A 15280-nucleotide genomic window follows, 5' to 3' on the forward strand; every position below is an offset into this window, starting at 1 on the left:
GTCGCCCAATAGAGCTGGGGAAACATTCTTCCTGGTGCTCCTGCTGTGAAGAACTTGGCCGCCAGTGTGGGACGTCGCCCATCTTGGATTTTATGTAAATTATCAAAGCACCAAATTTTAATGTCAAGATATAGTGTTTTTATTATGCTGTTGTTTGTATGCATATTTTAACTTCGGCATGGCCATTTGTTAGCCGCCCCGAGCTGTATATTGGATGGGGCAGGATATAAATCCCAAAAATAAATAAATAAAAAATAAAAAAGAACACACACCCTCTTCCAGTTCTGCCCCACAGAGTAAGCATGAATAACCATAGCCCCCCTTGCCCTGCAGATCCCCAGGGGCCATCACAGTAGTCTGGTTATCACCTCTCATTCCCCAAAAGAAAAATACATCTTTTGGCTTTTGGAATCTTGAGAGTTAAGGCTTTCTTCTTTGCCCAGGAGACCGGTAGAAAGCAGCAATCCCACCATGGGAATATGCAGATTGGCCAGGGACAGTCCAGCCTCCCAGGCTCAAGAAGGTAGCTGTACTCATTCTACAGGACACCCTGAAGTCTTCATGAAAAAGCAAGTGAAGGGTGGGAAGGGAGCTACCACAGATGATGGGAGTGTGTGCGCGCATGCACAGTCACAGGTATGGCTAGGCTCCACAGACCTGTCTGTCAGAAATGGTGCCTTAATGTACTTACCAACAGATGATATTTGACATAGTAGTGGCTAAGCCAAAAAGGGATAAGTATCCGAAAGAAAACAAATGTCCCAGCACGGTATGTTTTGAACACCTAGAAATAAATTGCTCTTATTAGTTGTCTAAACTTTCAATAGACACAACACAAGCTAGGCAAGAAAGGGCATCATTGAGTTCTACTTGTATTCTGCTACTTCTCTATTCCAGTTGCCACAAGAATAGATCATGCTCTTGCAGCAGCAGGTCAAAAATCCACTGCTTTAATATACTTTCCATTATTCACTACGGGCAAGCGTGCTTTCCATTATTTCATATGGGCAAGCATACTTTCCATTATTCCCTATGGGCAAGCGTGGTTTCAATTATTCTCTATGGGCGAGCGTAGTCTCCATTATTCCCTATGGGCAAGCGTGAACTCCATTGTCCTCTGTGGGCAGGCGAGGATGCTCTCCAGTAGTTCCTATGGGCAAGTGACGTGTTCTCTCTCAATCCCTATGGCAAGCATTGACTCCGTTTTCCCTATGGGGAAGTTTGGTCTGTATTATTCCCTTTGGGCAAGCGTGGACCCCAATATCCTCTGTGGGCAAGTGTGGTTTCCCTTATTCCCCACGTCCGCATGTGGTCTCCCTTATTAATTGTGCGAAGCGTGGACTCCATTATACCCTATGGTCAGGTGTGCTCTGCTCTCCATTATTCCCTATGGGCAATCATGGATTCTCTGTTGGCAATTATGTCCCTAGGCTATGAGCAATCATAGATTCTCTGTTGGCAATTATTTACTGCACTGTCCCCTCTGGGCAAGCCTACTCTCCATTACTTCCTATGGGCAATCATGGATTCTCTGTTGGCAATTATGTCCCTAGGCTATGAGCAATCATAGATTCTCTGTTGGCAATTATGTACTCCATTATCCCCTATGGGCAAGTGTCCTCTCCATTATTCCTTATGGGCAGTCATGGATTCTGTATTGGCAATTATGGATTCTCTATTGGCAGTTATGTACTGCACTATCCCCTCTGGGCAAGCGACCTCGCCATTATTCCCTATGGGCAATTATGGATTCTCTATTGGCAATTATGGATTCTCTATTGGCAATTATGGATTCTCTATTGGCAATTATGGATTCTCTATTGGCAATTATGGATTCTCTATTGGCAATTATGTACTCCATTATCCCCTATGGGCAATCATGCATTCTCTGTTGGCACGCATGTATTGCCTATGGGCAATCGCTGTCCACTCATGTATTCCCTATGGGCAATCGCTTGTCCTTAGTTTTAGTACGTCCCCTGTGTTGGCCCTACAAAACAACAAGGAATACTTTAAAAATGCAAGGCAGAACCTTTCAAAGGAGCTTCAAAACGTTTTGGGGTCAGGATACTGAAGAACAACCTTGGATATTTCTTGCAGGTAGAATTGTCAGCTGACCAAGAAAAATAAAAACCTAGTCTGCTCCTGTTCCTTTAACAGCAGCTTAATCTGCAGAAATCAGCAGTTGAGCTTTTCACCATACAGTGATAATCACCTCCTAACCAAATAGCTATTAAAGCTACAATAGCTAGTTAAAATGTTGGCAACCAGATGTCCTTTAGAACAGACAAACTAGGAGGAAAATGGAAACTGTCACCACAGGGAAGTCTATTTTGCTTCATCTTCATAGACCTTCAGAAATACATTTTTGTCGTTGAAATAACGGGTATTAAGGAATTTGGGGGATTTGGACAAAATTTTGACTGATGGTGCTGTGAAATTAGTAGTAGCAGCTGTAAATCAATTTTGGGATAATTGTTTTAAACTTGTTTTGTGGATTTTTTAAAAAACTTTTCTGGCCATGATCTGGGAAATTTTTGATCAGAAGGTAGAACAGAAATATTTTAAATAGTTGATGTACTAACTAGTTGCTAAAATTGCCCTCCATGTCTGATAACTAGGACATTACAGATGTCACACCAATCTTTTTTTTAAAAAAAGGCTTCTAAAGGGGAACCAGGAAATTACAGGCCAGTTAGCCTAACATCTTTTCCAAGTTAATTAGTAGAAACTGTTATTAAAGAGAGAGGCTGTGGCTCACCAGCAGAGTACCTGCTTGGTGTGAGAAAAGTCCCAGGTTCAATCTCTGGCCTCTCCAGTTACAAGGCACAGGTAGGAGGTGATGTGAAATACCACAGTCTGAGGCCCTGGAGAGCTGCTGCCAATCTGAGTAGACAATACTGACTTTGATGGACCAAGGGTCTGATTCAGTATAAAGCAGCTTCGTGTGTTCATCATGTTTGACCCAAGTGAATCTGCAATTCCATTTTATTCAGTAGCTGGTTATGCTGAATCTACTGATTCTGCTAGTGGCAGAGGGGACTGTGCCTTAGTAGCAAAGCATCTGCTTGACATGCAGAAGGTCCCAGGTTCAATCCCCCACATCTCCAGTTAAAAGTTCTGGCAGCAGGTGATGTGAAAGACCTCCGCCTGAAACCCCGGAGAGCCGTTGACAGTCTGAGTAGACAATACTGACTTTGATGGACCCAGGATCTGATTCAGTACAAAGCAGTTTTATGTGTTCAGAGATTTATTCAGCACACAGAGGAACAAAGCCTGCTGAGGGGAAAAGCCTTTGCAAAGGGAATTCTTGTCTCTCCAGCATTTTGAAGTTCTTTGAGCTGGTTAACAAAGCATGTGGCTAAGGGTGAACTGACAGACTTTTGGGACTTCCCCAATGCTTTTGACAAGATGACCACACTAAAGACTCCTGAGTATGCTTAGCAATTATGGATAGGTTAAAAATTTGTTAAATGACAGGAAGTGGAGAGTGGGAATAAATTGACAGTCCTCACAGTGGAGGGAAGTGAGCGGTGGGGTGCCACAAGGATCAGTTTGGGGGGCCCACAGAATGCTCTAGGGGGCATATTCCATTCAAACAGAGCAACCTCACTTCTGGTCCTCCACATGAGAGTATGGTTAAAATCAGAGGTAATTTCGGGGTGCAAGGCCGCCGGCGGCGGCCGGGACCGTTGGGGGCGGGGTGTGTGGCCTTATGACACACTTCCGGTGATGTCAGGGGGTGTGGCCTTATGACACACTTCCGGTGATGTCAGGGGGTGTGGCCTTATGACACACTTCCGGTGATGTCAGGGGGTGTGGCCTTATGACACACTTCCGGTGATGTCAGGGTGTGTGGCATATGCTAATGAGTTATGCTAATGAGTTCCCCTAGCTCTTTTTCTACGAAACGACCCCTGATTAAAATGCATCCCACAGTCTCCTGCAGATGCATGTTCTTGGGGGAAGGTCATTATAGACAAATTTAGGAAAGCATGGCTGCAATTACTGATTTTTCCCCCCCATCGAGGATCCGCTGAGAAGCTTTCACACAAACCCAGGGCTCCCAAACTGTTATAACCACTATTTAAAAAGCATCCTCTTTGGAATATATTGCTCAGAGCAGCATTTTGGTGTTGTTCCCATGCCAGCCCAGTTTAATCCAGGGAGAAAATATTCCCAATCACAAAGCTGTATTCGGAAACAAGCATGTTTGAAATTGTTAGTTTTATTCATCTTTCAGAAAGCGGTAAGGCTTTGAGTTTCACTGAGGATGGCATGACTTTTACGTTCTTCCCCACGGTGCTTTTAAATAAAAATGTTTCAACACAACAGGAATCTAGAAGCATTTCCTGTGTACTATATTGGGCCCAACTTCAGCATATTCTTCCTTGGAAATCCACATCTCCTGGAAGGCAGAGAGAGAAGCAAGAATGGAACCTCCCATCCAGACAGAGATCTTCCTGTCAGGGGGTGCATTGACCATCACCTCCGTGTCCTTGGGAGCCATGCGAATCAGCTCCTTTGTCAAGCGGTCAGCAATGCCAGGAAAGAGACTGGAACCACCAGAAAGGAGCACATTGGCATACAAGGTTGTCCTCAAGTCGATGTCACATTTCATGATGGTGTTGAAGAGGAGTTTATCGATTCCAGGGGCTTCCACGCCAATGTTAGATGGACAAAAGAGGGTCTCAGGGCAGTGGAACATTTGGTTGTGGACTTTAATGATCTGTCCATCAGGGAGCTTCCAAGTTTTCTCTAACTCATTAGGTCTTTTAGCCATGTCCTCCTCAGGGTTCAGACTCACATAGCACAAGCCCTCCTTCATGATTCTCACAATTTCCCTCTCAGCTGTGCTCACTAAGGCAACTCCACTTTCCCTCAGTATTCTCATGAGGTAGTCAGTGAGATCCCGTCCTGCCAGGTCAAGCCGGAGAACCGCATGAGGCAAACAGTAGCCCTCAAAGATTGGTACTGTGTGGGTGACTCCATCTCCAGAATCCATCACACAACCAGTGGTGAGGCCTGCAGCATAGAGTGCCAACACAGCTTGGATGGCCACATAGATGGCTGGTGTCTCAAATTTTTCAAAGAGCAGTTTTGTCATTTGCTCACGATTGGCCAGTGGGTTGAGCGGTGCCTCCGTTATCAGTGCTGGTCTTGTGCAAGCGTTTAACTTCAATTCGTTGTCATAAACGTGCCTCCATATTTTCTCCATGTCTGGCCAGGATGTGACAATTCCATGTTCTACTGGGTATCTGTTGCACATTAGTTAAATTAAAAGAAAATATTGGTATTCAGTTACTTGGTCATGCAAAATAAATCTTAGCATTATCCAGTCACACATTCACCATTCAAAGGTACTCACTAGAAAGACTTAAGAACCTTTTTTTTAGTAACAACATAAATAATAAGAACTTCACAGATATTTATTATCTATCTGTTTTATCCTACCCTTCCTCTAAGGAGCTCAGGGCTGCATATATGATTTCTGTTTGGACCTAACAACAACCCTCTGAGGTAGGTTGGAAGGTGATTCATTGTTACACGGTCATGTAGAGGACACACTGGCTGCCTATATGTGGTCCATAATGGGAATTCAATTCCCAAGCAAGTGTGGGCCCAGTTGGATCAGGCCACAGCTTGTGAGGAGAAGATGCTTCGGCCTTCTCCTCATGCCGTTTTCCTGACCTGAAATGGCTCAATGGAGCCGCTAAGTGCTGCTTGGGAAAACGTACATGTACTGATGGTCATATGTAAGTTTCCCTCAAAAGGACAAATAGGAATGTCCCCCCCAAGTAGGTTTTTGCCAATGGCAAAAATAGTGTGGGGGAAGGACTGCCACACCTTTTTTAATGTGTTGTGTTCCCAATTGAAACTGTGCACAACACAGACCACACTTAGTATGTCAGACGAGACAGGATTGCATTATTAGTACCTCACAAGAGAGGTATCAGCTCCTGGGCCACCATCTTAAACACAATGTGTTAAAACAAGTCAAACTGATTTGAACGAATATAATTACAAGGGATATATTTGGATAGGGATAAATATCTGGGGTTGAAATGGAGTACAATTCATACAAGAATGCTCCTGATAACCATCAGCCCATAGAAGCTGTTTTTAAGCCCTCCCTCCCCAGTACCTTCTGTGTAATTCTTTGAAGGGGCCATGAGATTTCCCAAACCAATTGCATCAGAACTATAACACTGCAAAACTGGGTATTTTTTCCATCTTTCTCTGTTTGGTGGTTTTGTCTTTTTTGTTCACTGAACAAATAGTAGAAATGCCCTTTTCATCTACAGGGTTGGCATAAATAATTACATTTAAAGGCTGCCAGAGATGGGGTGTGGTGAGCCTCCCATGGGGGGGAATTCCAGAACTATATCAGTGCTATAAATAAGGCCTCTCTCTTGTAGCCGCTTACCGTCAGATGATGAGAGCACGTGAGGAAGGACCTCAGATGATGACCTTCCAAATTTTGTTCAGTTAGAAGTGGATTTGCACAGTAGTCCTATTTGCGAAATACATTCTTATCCAATGAGCACTCCTGCAATTTTAGACTATACTTTTGGCACAAAGATGATCGTAAATTTTAGTTTTTCTAGGGTGAGTTTGTAAGGTCACATAGAATTGCTTCTGAGGCACCTGATTCATTTTTATTTATTTCCTTCATTTTTATCCCACCTACCCCCTTTCTTCCCAATGGTGACCCAGTGGCTTACAACTTTCTTCACTTCTCTATTTTATCCTCACAACCACCCTGTGAGGTAAGTTAGGCTGACAGTGTGTGATTGGCCCAAGGTCACTCAGCAAGCTTCCGTGGCAAAGTGAGGATTCGAACCTGGGTTTCCCAGATCCTAGTCCAGCACTTTAACCACTACCTCATGCTGGCTGGCTCTGACCACTGATTTTTTTTCCCCATCAGCTGGAATGTTCAGATATTCACAGTTTGGGGAGATACAAGCGCATTTTCACGATGCTTCAGCTTGTGTTAGTTCCTAGAGGACCATGCTGCTAATGTGAAGTTGCATGGGACTGGCATGATCCATAAAGGAAGTTTCCGACTCTTAAACTGAGTGCCACAGCTCCCAGTTAGCAGTACAGAAAGTTAGTCTCTAGAACCAGTTCTAGGTGAGCTTTCATCTCTGGATAAATTACTGCATAAATAAACAACAGTTTGGTATGTCTGGTATGCAAAGGCTGATGAAATGCTGTGCTCCCAAGACAGGCAGACATAGATGACCTGTGAATGACCCAAAATAAAGTGGGAGGAAGTTAACCTTGGGGTTAACTTGAAGGTCCAGTCAGGCTAAGCAGATGCACCTGGCTTGGGCACTGGTCCTTATCTCTCCCAAGGTCCAGCAGTAGAATGTGCTACTTATGAGTCGTTTTTAAGGACCAGGCTTGGCTGAGGTAAAAGATCAGAGGGGGAAATGAAGAAGGAAGGAGTAAGTGCAAATGTCTTCTGGAAGATTCCTGGGGTGGGGGGGACACTTCATTGGTTGAAGTGTGTCATCCGATTATGTAGGCCAAATCTGCAGCACATATTAGACTCTTCAGACTAAGGACTAAGTTTGTTCTAAAACATCTTTTCTCCTCCTAGTTGTTTGACCCAGGGCATGGGCTTTATTACAGTCCCTCAGTGACTTTTGGGTTCATCCCAGAGCACATAAGACACTCACAAAAGCCTTCCTCTGGAACCAGTTTAAGGAAGCAAAATATAGCTAGCAACCTCTTGGTGTCTTATCTTTATTTATTTATTAAACATTAAAACTCCAAAACACAATATAAAGCCATAACTGCTCAGAACATAGCTGTAATAGAAAATGGCGGCATTCTTTCAGCATTTGAATGGTCGCCTATGCCATAATCCAGGCTCCTGCCAGGCTGTTTGTAGTGTATTGAAACGTCTTACATGAATCGCCGCATTGACTCCCCATGTTAAGCTCGAGCCAGAGGAAGGCTCCTTCGAGCTAACGTGCTATTGGTCGCTCCTCAACAGCGACCAATCAGAACTGCACCTAGTCCCTGCGAGGGAAGAACTCTCATTGGACTTTATCCGCTCAACCTCATTAGTTGTTTATTGTACAGAGGCGTGGCTATGTTAGCCCGGGAATGTTTAAAAGGAGCCTAGCTCCCAATGTTAAGTTGTTCTGGTTATGACTTCTACCAAGCGCTTGTTCGTACCTTCAATAAAGCTGTTCACTTTTGTTGAAATCACTCTCCGGATCTTTGTTAGCGGCGATCTAACACTGTTGGTCATCAAGTTGGTGGTGCCATTGGTGTTAGGGCCAGGGCCATGATGTTAAAGGCGGCCCCTAATTAAAAGCTTGGCGGAAGAGCTCTGTTTTGCAGGCCCTGCAGAACTGCATAAGGTCCCACAGGGTCCTGATGTCATCCGGGAGCTCATTCCACCAGTAAGGGGCAAAACTTGGCAAAAATCTTGGCAAAACTATGTCAACCCAACTGACTGGTGAATGAAAACTTTTTTCCCTGTGGAGTTTCACCATAAGGGTAGGGAACCTGGCTTTGGGTAACTTCAGGTAATAATACGGTGCCAACCCCACCCTTGGGCGGCAGCAGTTCATCCTAAAGCCCAATCCATGTGTCTCGACACATACAAATCTCTGCAAAGGCAAAAAAATGTTTGGGAATCTGCACATGGGTTGAAGGATTGACACATGCCTAATTTGTATGAGACTATGCTGGAAAACGGGAAGGTGGTTTTAAAACAGTGCAGGCAAATCTCTCCCCTCAAAAAACAAAACAAGACACAATGTCTACCAGTGAACATACTGGCAAACAAAGCAAGGGGAGAGAAGAGGGCTACCTGGGGTCAGGCACCCCGGTAGCAAGCCAAGCCTGCCTTTCTAAACCCATTGGGTGCCAACCTCCAGGTGGTGCCTGGCGATCTCCCAGAATTTCAACTGATCTCCAGACTACAGAGATCAGTTCCCCTGGAGAAAATGGCTGCTTTGGAGGGTGGACTCTACCATGGCATTATATGCTGCTGAGGTCCCTTCCCCTCTCCAAACCCCACCTTTGCCAAGCGCCACTCCCAAATCCCCAGGAATCTCCCTACCCAGAGTTGGGAACCCTAGCAGGGGGTGTGCCTGGATTGCTTGGGCAGAGGACTGAGCCCATCTGGTAAACAAAATGGTCTTTGGATACCCCCCCCCCGGGGGGCAACACTGTACTGACTCCAAAGTCACCACTGAAGGGCTATAAAAGGATGCAGACATTACAAAAAGATCTCGGACACACACACAGAAAGTGAAAGGAGGAGGGAGGAGGAGGAGGAGGAGATTGGATTTATACCCTGCCCTTCACTTGGAGTCTCAGAGTGGCTTACAAACTCCTTTCCCTTCCCCTCCCCACAACAGACACCCTGTGAGGTGGGTGTGGCTGAGAGAACTCTGACACAGACTGCTCTTACAGCTGTGCCAGAGCTTGTGACTGACCCAAGGTCACATCAGCAGGTGCAAATGGAGGAGTGAGGAATCAAACCCAGTTCTCCCAGATTAGAGTCCGCACACTTAACCACTAGACCAAACTGGTGCAATGCAATGCAGAGGGTGTTTAACAGCTCGGGAAGACGCACAGGGAAATAGATGGGTGCAGAAAAGCCCTTAGAGAGCAATTCTACACAGATCTACTCAGAATCCTAATCAGATCTATTCAATGGGGCTTACTCCCAAGGAAATATTCTTAGGATTGCACTATTAGGAAGGGGGACAGCTCTGGGCTGGGAAATACCTGGAGATCTGGGGGGTGGGGAAGGTGGAGGCAGGAAAAAATGTGAAACACAGCTTTTCACAGCCTGGATGGGAAATTAAGACTGGTAACCAATTGCGGGTGTCTGGCTGACACAGTGTGGGGTTTAAGGTGGTGAAAGAAACTACTCTGGGGCTCTCGAAAGGCACAAACCGTGGCACCACGCAGGAAGAGTTGCATCTGGGCCCTCAAGCCCAGGATGGCTTGGTCAGACACCATTTTGCCATTTTGGCCTCTGGACTGAAATGTAAAAGGACATAAGAACATAAGAGAAGCCATGTTGGATCAGGCCAATGGCCCACCCAGTCTAACATTCTGTGTCACACAGTGGCCAAAGCCCAGGTGCCATCACCAGTGGGGTCAGGACCAGTGTTCTCTCTAAGCTGAGTTAGTGTGAGCTGGCTCACAGTTTTTTATCCTCCGGCTCACAGGTTTTTGTCTTAGCTCAGGAAGGAGGGCTCCAGAGCAAACTGATTCATGCAGCTGCCAAATGGCTCGCTCACAACTTTAATGCCAGTCGCTCACAAAGTGGAATTCATGCTCACAAGGTTCCACAGCTTAGAGGGAGCCTTGGTCAGGCCCAGTGTTCCCTCTAAGCTGATTTAGTGTGAGCCAGCTCACAGTTTTTCACCCTCCGGCTCACACATTTTTGTCTTTGCTCAGGAAGGAGGGCTCCAGTCCAGGGCAAACTAATTTATGCAGTAGCCAGATCACCTGCCTGCTCACAACTTTAATGCTGGTAGCTCACAAAGTTGAATTTTTGCTCACAGGACTCCACAGCTTAGGGGGAACATTGGTCAGGACTCCAGAAGCCCTCTAGCAGTTGCCCCTCAAGCACCAAGAATACAGAGCATCACTGACCCAGACAGCTTGGTCATGCTTCTGAGCAAAACGGAATAACTTCAACGCTTTGAAGGTAAATCCCCCAGCTCATATGCGTGACAAGTCTTGGGATACCAATTTAGAATCACCTGCTGAGGACTGTGGCTTTTGTTCTACCTGAAGGAACAACTGCATTTGCAGAGGGAACTGTCCATTCTCCCCATTCTTCTAATTCCAGAAAACCTTTCATTCCAATTGACCAGTGTTTTCTCAAGGAGAACCATCAGTAATAAATAAATCAAATACGTCTTATTGCTCACAGATGACTCTGCTCCCTAACTTGACACTGTAGATGCCACAGGGTCACCAACGCCAGCTTGGGAAATTCCTGAAGATTTGAGGACACTGCCTGGGAAGGGCAAAGTCTGAGGAGTGGAGGGAGCTCAGCAGATAAGTGATGCCATCAAGTTCACCCTCCAAAACCGCCATTTCCTTGAGGGAAACTGATCTCTGTATGGAGAGCAGTTGTCATTCCAGGAGAACTCCTGGCCCTACCTGGAGGCTGGCAACCCTAAGAGGCCACCAACGTTGCCGTCATTTCCTTTCTGCCATGGTGTCATTCCTATTTCAGGAGCGGGTCACCCTAAGCTCACCCCCACAACATCTCATTTTGCATCTCTGGAATGGGCTCAAGTCATGGCTGGAAGACTGAAAGGCAAGCTGGAAATCAGTAGGATCGGGAGGGGGGGGGGGTTGTCCCCTCCTGTAAATCAACAATTGTTTAAAATTAGAATGTGGAATGTGGTACTTCTGAAGTGAAAAAACTGAGTCCTCTCTCTGTGTTGCTCTTCTCCCTCACCAGGACCCTGCTCAAATGTTACACAGATATTGTTTTATTCCTTTACAATAACATGATGTGCCCTGGAAGCAAACCCACCGGTGTTCCATATTGATATTTCTAAGAAGTCTTATTCTACGGTCTGATACTAAGCAGAGTTACACTCTTCTGAGTCCATTGAAGCCAATAGGTTTGGTGGTGGTGGAAAGTGTCAAGTCACAGCTGATTTAGGCCCCGGTCACACTGGCCGGAAAATGCGTGGGAAAGCGTGGCTGTCTGCCCCAGAACAAAGTAACGCATGGCAGCCCGGATCAGACGCCCTGTCGAGGTCCCGTGGTTAGGCGTTAGGTGCTGATCAGACGGCTAGTCTGCAGCGCGGCAAAGAAGCAGCATGGCGCGTTCACACCGGCAATTGCGCCGCGCCGCTTCTGTGGCAAACGGGACTTTTTGTTTATCTCACTTAAGTTTGCGCATGTGCATGATCGTTTGTGCGCATCCTGTGGGGATTTTAAAAAAACAACTCCAGTTTGCAAGGGGACATGGGCGGGCGCCAGATGCCATGGGATTCCAGCGGAAACGCGATCAGATGCCCGCCCTTGCCCCGGGTTTTGCGGAAACCAGTACATCTTAAGTACTAGTTTTTTACTCCACATCATCGGCGGGAAGCCATGGGTTAGCCACAGGAGCACTACGCTTCCCAGATGTTGCGGTGTGATCACGTCTGGAAAATCCGTCTATCATCCGCATCTTTAGCGTGGCAAATGTTCCGTGTGAACGGGGCCTTAGTAGGGCTTTCAAGGCAAGAGGCTTTCAGAGGTGGTTTGCTATTGTGTGCTTCTGCACAACATCTCTGGACTTCTTTGGCGGTTCCCCGTCCAATTAGAAACCAGGCCCAACCCTGCTTAGCTCCTGAGATCTGATGAGATCAGGCTAGCCTGGGCCATTCACATCAGGCATCAGTGGATTTAGGTAAAGGTAAAGGTTCCCTTGCTCGAAAGCCAGTCGAATCCAACTCTAGGGTTGCGGTGCTCATCTCCGTTTCCAAGCCGAAGAGCCAGCGCTGTCCGAAGACGTTTCCGTGGTCATGTGGCCGGCATGACTAAGCACCGAGGTGCACGGAACGCTGTTACCTTCCCACTGAAGTGGTACCTATTTATCTACTTGCAATTTCTTGCTTTCGAACTGCTAGGTTGGCAGGAGCTGGAACTAGAGATGGGAGCTCACTCCGTCATGCGGCACACTCAGGTCTCGAACTGCTGAACGACTGACCTTCCACAGCCTGCAGTTCAGCATCTTAACCACTTGAGCCACCGCACCGCAGTGGATTTAGAAGAGTGTAAATCAAGACTGCCCTACTAGCCCTGACCTGGATAGCCCAGGCAAGCCCAATCTCATCAGATCTCAGGAGTTAAGCAGGGTCAGCTCTGGCAAGTATGCGGATGGGAGACATCCAAGGAACATCAGAGGCAAGAGGACGGGCAGGCTTTATTCAGCCACCTCTCTGAATATCCTCCTCAGTCACTAGAGGTCGCCATGAATTCCAGGTGCACACACACTCACATGTGCATACACACACATGAAAAAAACCCAAGACTACCCTACTAGTCCCTTACTCCCTTGCAGGGGAAAAAATATTTAATTCAACATATTCAGTGCACTTAGTACAACCCTCATCTCCCACTCTGCATCTTGGCTACCGTATCAACACTGCCACAAGTAGATCAAGATGAGTAGCCGTGTCAGTCTGTCAGTAGCAGCAGAAAAGAGCAAGAGTCCAGTCATACCTTAAAAACTAACACAATTTGTGGTACTACTGGGCTCTTGCTCTTTTTGACTGCCACTGTCACAAGTAGATGCCGTTTCCCCCCCAGCTCTTATGCAAGGAAGGTAGCCTATCCTTGTTCTGTTTCCCAGGTTTCCTCCTTCCACATGGCTATAGTAGGCAGTCCCCCCACATATTCCCAGTACCTGAGAGAGAGGATCCCTCGCTTGGCTTGTGCCTCGTCTCCTATGTAGAACTCCTTCTGGCCAGCGCCTAGCATCACAGACTTGGCCTTGGCCCGCCCTATCAAGTTGGTGAAGGTGGTCCGTGGTTCCTTGTCCCCAGCAACGCCAGCCTTGAGCAGACCTGAGCCATTGTCTATTACGATTGCTGGTGGCAGCTCACCCATCCCTGGGTGATGAGGGGTCCGTGCCTGCTTGTTCCTGTGCTTGACCCTCAGTGGTCCTGCCTTATATTGGGGGAAGAGTCAGCCTAACAATCTTCCCAGGCATATCTGCCTTGCTCTATTGTGACCTGGGGGTTGCTATGATACCTTTTCATCCAACTTTGGTGAGGCTCTGACTGTTTCTTTGCATAAGAAATCTTGTGATGGAGAATTTCTGCTCTTCCTGTGTACAGCAGGAGTTAATACTACAAGACTATGGTTGCCCCAATCTCTTAGCTGGGAGATGAACATAAATATGAATTGGTGGGGTGTTGCCTTCATACTCTGCCTCGTTGGCCATTCTGGAGAAAGTAATGTTGGACTGGATGGACCATTTTGCTTTGATCCAGCTGGGCTCTTCTGATCTTCTTACAATGTAGAAATGTGTAACTATTTGAACAACAGCCTCCTTGATCTCCTCGTTTGCACACGCTGGGGAAATGTCCCAACAATATTGTCATTAGCCTGCTAATAGTTTATGATGGGTTGGAAGAACAGACACACTAAGCAGAGAATTCTAGAGTAACGAGAGCTGGCAAGTTTATTGAACTCAACTTGGGCTAACGAAAGATTCTCCTTGCATTATAACCCACAGATTCAACAGCATAATCAGGTTTGTACATTGGGTTGCCAAGTCCAGGTTGGGAAGTTCCTTGAGATTTGGGGGTGGAGCCTTGGGAAGGTGAGGTTTGGGGGTGGGAGGGAGCACCGCAGGGTATAACGCTACACAGTCCACCATCCAGAGCAGCCATTTTCTCCAGGGGAACGGATCTCTTTTGCCTGGATAATTCCAGGAGAGCTACAGGTCCCACCTGAAAGTTGGCTACCCTAGTTGTACTTTATGACTGGCCACATAACTCAACAGCGGCTAACAAGATGCACTGCTAAGATGTCTGTTCATGAATCTCTCGTGGGCTTAAAAAACAACAACAACGAATCAATTGCAGCCACAGATCCCTGATTCAGATCAAAGCTCTGGCACCTGGAGGTTTGTTTTTTAATCCTTTTCCTCAGTCGCGTTTTTACTGATTTCAGTCTGTTCCTAGAGTTGCTATTTGCCATATAGGGGGAACATACAAGTACCTGTATGGGACAACTATTCTTTAAACGGTAATTGCTAACTTTTAATATGATTACAAAGAATGTGGCAAGAAAGACCTGATGAAATTTCAGACGCCATACAGGCATTGAATAGGATTTCCAGTTCAAACAGAGTCCTGGATTGGTTGACTGTATAGTGGCAGAGATGAGATAAATTAAGCAAAATTAACTAAATGCATATATTCAGGTGAATAGCTGTGTTGGTCTGAAGCAACAGAACAAAGTTTGAGTCCAGTGGCTCCTTTAAGACCAACCAAATTTAATTCTGGGTATGAGCTTCTTTGTGCATGCACACTTCTTCAGAAAGCACATGAAAGCTTATACCCAGAATTAAACTTTGTTGGTCTTAAAGGTACCAGTGGACTCAAACTTTGTTCTAAATCACCTAAGCATGTTGAGTGAAGGTTTTATCTTAACTCCTGTAGATCAGGGGTTTCTAGTATAAGGATTCCTGTTTCTGGAAGTATCAAGGAGCTACATGCACAGGGTTATAAAATATATGTGCTTGTTGGTAATTTGCAAAAGATATACTAGC

General features: G+C 46.1%; 1 protein-coding gene across 1 annotated transcript; it reads right to left on the minus strand.

Moving 5' to 3' along the window:
• Positions 1 to 4339: 4339 nt before the first annotated feature.
• ACTRT3 (actin-related protein T3) lies at positions 4340 to 13608 on the minus strand. Its single transcript, XM_015411604.1, has 2 exons — positions 13406 to 13608; positions 4340 to 5258 (listed from the first exon to the last, which is right to left on the minus strand). The coding sequence occupies exons 1-2, from the start codon at positions 13606 to 13608 to the stop codon at positions 4340 to 4342; spliced, it is 1122 nt and encodes a 373-aa protein (XP_015267090.1).
• Between the last annotated feature and the right edge of the window lie 1672 nt (positions 13609 to 15280).

Source organism: Gekko japonicus, unplaced genomic scaffold (assembly GCF_001447785.1).
Source record: "Gekko japonicus isolate JY-2015 unplaced genomic scaffold, Gekko_japonicus_V1.1 scaffold11, whole genome shotgun sequence".
Lineage (NCBI taxonomy): Eukaryota > Metazoa > Chordata > Lepidosauria > Squamata > Gekkonidae > Gekko > Gekko japonicus.